Source organism: Alligator sinensis, unplaced genomic scaffold (assembly GCF_000455745.1).
Source record: "Alligator sinensis unplaced genomic scaffold, ASM45574v1 scaffold456_1, whole genome shotgun sequence".
In the NCBI taxonomy this organism is placed as follows: Eukaryota; Metazoa; Chordata; order Crocodylia; family Alligatoridae; genus Alligator; species Alligator sinensis.
Window position 1 is genome coordinate 1,337,244 of NW_005842311.1, and position 7,827 is coordinate 1,345,070.

At 38.6% G+C, this 7,827-nt stretch overlaps 1 protein-coding gene across 4 annotated transcripts in view; it reads left to right on the forward strand.

Annotated features, from left to right (window-relative positions):
• The window catches only part of CUL1 (cullin 1), a 75,077-nt gene that overhangs the window by 50,980 nt on the left and 16,270 nt on the right, over positions 1–7,827 (forward strand). For all 4 annotated transcript variants that reach the window (XM_025209836.1, XM_006028401.3, XM_025209838.1 and 1 more), the window contains exons 8-9: positions 1,068–1,230; positions 5,728–5,858. In XM_025209836.1, coding sequence (XP_025065621.1) covers positions 1,068–1,230; positions 5,728–5,858 — 294 coding nt within the window. The remainder of the gene's footprint in view (positions 1–1,067; positions 1,231–5,727; positions 5,859–7,827) is intronic.

A 7,827-nucleotide genomic window follows, 5' to 3' on the forward strand; every position in this document is an offset into this window, starting at 1 on the left:
GCTGAACGTGTGGTTGTGTTACTGTTTATGGCACAATTTACAGGTTGATTGCCTTTAGTGAAATGTCTGCCAGGGACCTATTATTCTCTTTGATGCTTAGTTCATACTGCTTGAAGTTGTCTAAATTCCCTCCTGTTTCCTCCCTCCACTGCTTTTATAGAAAGTGCAGCTAATCTGAAGGTTTAGGAGATGAATGGACTCTACCTTTCAAATGTTTCTCTTACAGATGAATCATTAAAAGAATTCAGGGATTTTGTTGACAACTAAGAAGAAATTGCTAGCTGTGTAAAGAAATTAATTTCTGCATTTTGGACTTAACTGTCATTTCCCTAGTGACAGTTAGGGTTTTGCCTTGGGAGGAATATGTACTCATGTAGAGTCCTATGCATTAAGTTAAAGACGTCTCATAGGGTCATCTAGTCCAGCTCCCTGACCAGGGTAGGATCAGCCCTGACTAAACTATCCCAGACATGCGTCTACCCTGGTCCTGAAAATTTCTAGAGATGAAGACTCCACAATTTCTATAGGTAGCCTTCTCCAATGCTTATGTTGTTCACGTGATGATAGAACATTGGAAAGTTGTTTTTTTTTTTCTGCCTACTTATGAAGATTCAAATAATTTCGTGTTGTGTGAGTAGCGTAAAACTAATTTTGGGCCCATTCTTTTTTGTGTAATCATGGGGGATCATATGTTTATTTTGTTTTTAAAAGAATGACTGGCGGTTGCAGGACCAGGGGAGTTTAAGCAATACTGGTGTTGGGTGGAGCAGGTTTCTCTGAAAAGTTCTCTGGTTTAGAAATATAGTGAAAACATTTTTTGCTGACATTTTTCCATTTCAGTAGTAGTTCTAAGATTTATTCTCAACCTAGATTTTTAATATTAAATATTGCATATATTCAAGGTGGTCACATTTAGAATTCCCATAAGAACTACAGCTGCTGACTTCTGTGTTTAAATGTACAAGTCATTAACAGAATCTGCTGTATGGTTTGTGAGAGTATCTCTTTTGTAACATAGCTGCAGTACCTGCATTCATTGATTTCAAATGTATTTGTTTGTCCTGTAGGCTGAAGCTCGTCTTCTGGAGGAACAACGTAGAGTTCAGGTATATCTCCATGAGAGTACACAGGATGAACTAGCACGAAAATGTGAGCAGGTACTTATTGAAAAACACTTGGAGATTTTCCACACGGAGTTTCAGAACTTACTGGATGCTGACAAAAATGAAGGTGAGCTGATGCCAACATCAACATTTTAATTTTAGAGTTTGAAATGATATCCCCTTTCATGTCACTCACATCTATAATAAAATTAACTGTGGTGTCTTTATTGATGATTACCTCAATAGATGAAGTTGACAGTAAAAGAAGAGATGATGATACTAGCAGAGTCATTTAGAATGTGCCAAATGGATCATTAAAAAAAAGCCGTGCAGTTTGATTGGTAGCTTATAAAATACTAGTTAAAATTGTAGATTGATTACTTATCAAACCAAAAAAAAGAAGAAGAAAGAGGGGAAATGATTAAATGGCTGGGAGTACAAGAGTTTATTCAGTCAATATGGTATTCTTTTTGTTAATAGAATTGTTAATTGATGCAAATAGAATAAATATGGATCTCAATAGATAATATTTTAAATTGGAGGATAAGAAGGTAAGATGAAAAGTTAAGGTATAGATGGCTAAAAAGAGTGATTTCTTATGTATCTTGCTATAAGTGAACCGGTAGGTCCACTAAATGTCAGAATTTGAAAAGAGGCAGTCGGAGTTGGAAGCTAAACTAGTTTATGTGTATCTTATCATCATAGAAGATTATGGAAGGGTGTGAGTTATAAACTGAGGTTCAATCTTTATAAGAAATGAAGATGGGGTGCTCTGTCTGAAATAACTGCTTCAAAAGGAAGTGAGAGAAGTGGATTACAAGGAAGTGAGAGAAGTGTAGATTATGTGATAAAACTCCAGGGTCAGGTAGCATTCACATGAGAGCTGTGGAAGAAAGTTAAGAATTAAGCAGCCAAGCTAACATATAGCAATAATTATTAACAACAGTTACTGTAATGAAGGATTATCATGGCCAGCACCCTGCTTACTTTTTTGCAAAAGTATCTAGACTTCTGGGTTTTTTACATCACTGTCGGGAAGGACAGCTGAGAAAAGCAGCAGCTGCAGCCAAGAAACAGTTTTCAAATGGTGATCTTGCTAATATTGATAACCAGAAGAAATCTTTTGGTAAATGAGAGGAACAAGTCATGAGATTAGCAGGACAAAGGATTTACAGAATCATATACATTATCACAAGTTTCAAGGGTGAATATATGTACATTTAAAATTATAATCTAATGATAATTAATCTAATTGATAGGTAGTATAGAAAAAATCTTTCCTGCTTAACTGAAGCAGTTTTAAAAAACCTGAATATTGAAAAATAAAACCAATAACTTCACAAAAGTTGTCTGAAAATGTTTCTTTCCCAACCTGTGACAAAGGTTTGTGCCTAATGAGCTTTTCCAAGGGATTTTATTTTAAATGTTAGAAAATTTAGGGGGTCATGTGATCCCTTTAATAATATGCCAGTAGTTCTCAATGCGACCCAAGGGCAGCCCCTGGAAAATTCCAGCTCATGGTTTTTGCTTGTGTTTTGACTACAGAAAAAATAATAGAGCAGTTCTTCTGTTGTAAAGATCTCAGACCACAACAGGCCAGAATATTTTTAACACTATGAACTCTTACTTGAAATTGCTGGGTTTATCCTGTGAATCATATTTACACGCTTAACCATGCTAATATTGTGTGGCAACCTGCAGCACCCTTGAAGGGATTTCAAGGTACCTCAATGTGCCATGGCACCCTAAGAAGCACTGTGATAGTCACTCATGCTGTGTGTATGGTGATAAATTTCATTTCTTAAATGTATGAAATATGCATTTTTACCTAACTCACCTACTGTATACATTAATTTTACTTGAGCTGAGGTTAGTTCTCTGCTTCCAGAACTCTGAACAACTTTCAGATAGCCATCGTTTTTAAAGGGCTTTCTTTCCTGTTTGTGGTTCTACTTGCACAGCTAACAGCATTTATTCCTTAGCCATTTTAAGGCCCAGAATCTTGTGAGTTGTCATTGCTAGAAACAGCTGCATTTAACTCATTGACTGAGAATTATAAATCGGTGGTTTTCAACCTGTGGTTCGCAGACCCTTGGACTGCAGGCTACAGGGTCCGCAAAAGATGACTACAATCAATCAAAAGTATGTTAATGCCCACGTTTATAATTGAAAGGGGTCCGCGCCTCCATGCACAATTCTTTAGGGGTCCACAAATGAAAAAAAGGTTGAAAACTACTACTGTAAATCTCATGTACTTCACCCAATTGAGTCTCAAGGCATTGGACTCTAAACCCCTAACATGCTGAAGTAAGTTGCTGTCAATGATCCTATACTCATAGCAATAAAATCTTTATAGTTCATCAGCTAGGTGGGCTGCCTTTGTTTAGGCCTCTGCCTTTGGGCCTCCTATATAAGGGGTGTTGCACATACAGTATTTCCAACCACTCCCTTTTGCTGTGTTGTATAAATGCTTAAATCTACTGTGCAAGTAACAATACAGGTTATAGTGTGCCTTCATCATTCATTACCTGTGCGTATCAGGACATTTATTGCAGGAAGTAATTATCTTCATTGGGCACAGGCTGTAAGGTGATTTAGGGGAGAGAGACTGTTTTGTAAATCCACAAAGGCTCCAGCAAGCATGTAGCCCTGTGTTTCCAATTATAGGCAGCCTGACTCAGCCATTCACATCTCATCATTTGTGGAAGAAGGCTAGCAACAGCTCAGATTATTTCCTTGCATGGCATTACAGCTAGTGTTCCAAAGATTTTGCCAGGATCCTGAAGCAGTGAGGGATATTCTTTGTTTGTGTTCCTGTCAATGAATGGAGTTGGGCAGTAGAACATCCAGAAAATGTGGTCTTTGATCATGTTTGATCAGTGTGAAAGTTTAAGGTTTGCCAAAGTGATAAGGAACTGGAAAGAGATGAGGTGGAAAGGGCTGCATGTCTTTCATATTGGTGTCATTGCTGTTCCACATAGCTCTAAAGGCTCCACTTTTTTGTGCTCTCTGCAGTACTGCTTCCTACCCCCAAATACTTATCATATTTATCCATTTTATTTAATATCCAGTAATTCTAGACAGGTAATACATTTTTCATAGGTCCTACAGAAAAGGCCCACACTGCTAAATCAGAGGATGTGGCTGCAAAGTGTAGCATTACAATTGAGTTGCCTGTCATTGAACCTACTAATGAATGCTAATTTGGTTCTTTCATTACCATTAAACTTGATTGTCTAGTCCAGTGATTCTTAACCAGGGTGCAGCAGGTTGTCATACAATATTGGCACTTTTAGGAATGCAGAAACCTACATGTGATGATTCACGTGATAAATCCAGATTTCTACAGGCAAAAACATTGTGGCCTCTTGTCTCCGTTCTCAGTTCTTTCCAACAGCAGACTTGCTATATTTTTTTTCCATAGTCAGAAAACAAGCAAAAGCTTAATAGCTGGCATTTTCTAAGGGGTGTTTTGAGAACCACTGGTCCAAGTCAGTAAGACCAAGATTTCCAGATATGACTGGTGTTTGGGTGTGCTTTGATCTTGGGTGCCCAATTTGAAGACACCCAGTTGTAAAGGGCCTGATTTTCAGAAGGTGGTCAGCACCTGCCCTTTGAAAATCGGGTGCCTTCAAGCTGGACATTTGCTAGTGGTTTGTGGAAAGTCTTGATGAAAAATTGTTTTTGTTTGTTTGGACCTAACTTCCCAGTCTATTAAACACCTGACAAAAAAACCAAAGATGAGCGTTCTATATTAAGGTCCTGAGTTCTGTAATGGTGCTCTTGACAATTGTTCTTCTAGTAGCCTTTAAAAAATATATCAAAGTCACTACAGCTTATTAGTCTTTTCAAGTTTTGTTTTTCTTTTCTTTTCTTTTCTTTTCTTTTCTTTTTAAAGGCAGTAGAACATTTCAGTAGCAAATTTTTCAGAGGACTTTATTTGTCTGCACTTCGGAGGGGGGTTTGTCTCTGATTCTCAATGGTTGTTACCCCTGTTGGTTTTCCATCAATGGGGGAGAAGGGAGGGAAGGAAGGCTGCAGGCAGTGACTAGAGAGTTAAGTACTGTATGTAGCAGGTTGACCTGATCTGAGCAGGCTTATATAGTACAGTATGTAAAAGGGTGGACAGATGGAGCCCACGATTCCATTCAGATCCACCAGCATTAACAATGTGAGCAATGCTTATCATATAAATGGTTTGAGGAAAACTGGGTATTAAAATCAGCATTTTTCTTTCCCAACTATAAAGCTGTGGGACCTATAATACCTTTTCTCAAATGTGTGCCTTTATGAAGAAATCAAGGGGGAAGGAAGGGAGGTGTGTAATTTTTGTATTGCCTTGGTCCTTGAGATTTGTATATCAGTGTATTGAAAGTAAATTGCAGCTGAATACTTAAATAGATTTTTGTTCTTTTTACTTAGTATTTGTCCTTCAATTCAGCGCTAGTCCTTTTTGTCTGGATTTTAGTTGTAAATGGTCTGACTTGCTAATAATAATACTTGTAAGTACATGCATGTTGATAGATATTAGGCCTTTTCTTTGGTAATAATGCAAAAGAGAAATTGGGGTGAAGAGAAACTACAGTTAATACAAATGAGAGAAATGTGCTTCCTTTTCTTCCAGACTTGGGACGCATGTATAACCTTGTATCTCGGATCCAGGATGGCCTTGGAGAGCTGAAAAAACTCTTGGAAACACACATTCATAATCAGGGTCTAGCTGCAATTGAGAAATGTGGAGAGGCTGCTCTAAATGCAAGTATCTCTTAAACAATTATTTTGTGTCTGACTGCTAAGGGTTCACAGTGCAAAAGGCCAAAGCCTCCGGTAATCCTGTGTGGATGTATTACCCTCCTCTCCCAACTACAGCTCTTGGGGACAAAATGGTTCTCAAATGTTCACAGAAACCTGAAAATGAAATAGCTGCAGCACAACTATAATACTGCTTTTGTTGGCCAGATTTGCTTGGAAGAACCCTCCCAAAGAATCCTTGTTCAGCTCTGCTTTCTCAAAATACATTTAAAGATCCACCACTTCAAACAGCAGTTTCATCTCGTGACCACGTGTCTTTATACTATATTTTAAATACTTGAATGGGTTGGTGTAGAAGGAAAGATGGGGAGAATTAGGGTATCCTTCTTCATCAACAGAAAAGGCTGAGCTCTGACTTGAGAAGTAGAATTGTACCTGATTTTTTTTTTTTTTTCAAAAAGACCGATAACAGCTTCAAAGTCCCTGGGCACTGTGGAAGTTTGCTCTCACCATGGAAGTGCTCTGATTAAACGAGCGTGTTTTGTAAGGAATTAAATAGGTATGTTTCAAAGTTAAGTGGTCAAGTGAGAGTAATATTGAAACAGGCAAGGAAAATTGTAAACTGCAGAGTTTGGGAGGCTAATATTTACATAGTGCACTAACTGTATATATAGTGCTTTCCAAAAACAAAGCTTGTATGTTTAGCCAGCCGCAAGAGAAATCTGTTGAGAGAGGATTATGTGCACTGTTAAGAATTAATGATAGGCAAAGGAAGAAGTAGAAAAGGAGGAAGTATTTGCAGTCTCGTGTAAACAAATGTTACAAAGGAGGACTGGAACAGGAAGCAGAAGAGGTAAGGAAGGGAGGGACAAGACTTTGAAGAGAATGTAATTCATAATACGTGCATACAGAGTTTGCAGTCTATTAAACTTGAGAATTAGGTAGGTCAGAAAAGGGTAGATAGCACTAAAGGGGTCAAGCTGTCAAGAGGCAAGGGGCACGAGGCAAATGAAGCTATTTGGAGAAGGCGTGGAGGAGAGAGGAGGAATGGTAAGTCAAGAAAAAAGGTTAAGGTACAGGGCACAAGATAAGCAGGCCAGGCCTCCTGTAAATTTTAGCAAATTACATGACCTCTTAGTTATGTGATTGGCATTCGAGTTGAACTTGCCATATAACTGTACTTCCAGATGTAGACATATATATTTAGAGATATGTAAATCAGCATATATTTCCAGCATTTTTAATTGTACCTAATATTCTTATTAGCTGTGAATAATATGAAAGTTCCTAGAAAGAGAGAGAAAATTAAATAGGTCTGGCCTTCTGTAGAGGATTTGTGACATTAGCATGTACCCTCTAGCCTTTGCCAACACCCAAGCCTTCCAGCACTACCCTATTGCTTGGTTCCAAAACACACTTCTCGGTCTTTCTCTGCTACCACTCTCCCTTCACAAATTTCTTGCGTCTCTCCAGTTGCTTTCCACTAAAAACATCCTTGCTACTTACTGAAAATGCTTCTCCCTCCCTTTCTTATACACCTGTTCTTCATACTTTATATGTACTCTCTGACATGAAACAACTTAATTCAGGGGTGTTAAACTCACCCTGCCCCTGACCTCCCTTCGCAGCCTGGATCCAAACCATGGGGTTCCTTGTGGGCTGTCCCCAGATGTGGCAGCAGCCATGGGGGTTAATACCACTGTCACTTGCTGCCTGCTCCAGTGGGTCCTCACCTTCTAATTTTTGGTCTTTGTTACAAGCCCCATGAGCTGAACGCAGTCTGTAGCCCAAAAGTTTGACATCCCTGACATGTTATCTCGCTGAAATCCTTGCCCCCACAAATTCTAATAGTCTAGCTGTTGATCTCGAACGCGTTTAAAATCCGTTTCGTTCAAGGAAACTTGACATGTTCAAGTTGCTACCTTGGTTGTCTTTGTGGGAATTCTGAATGATAGTTTGCCTCTTGAAAGAG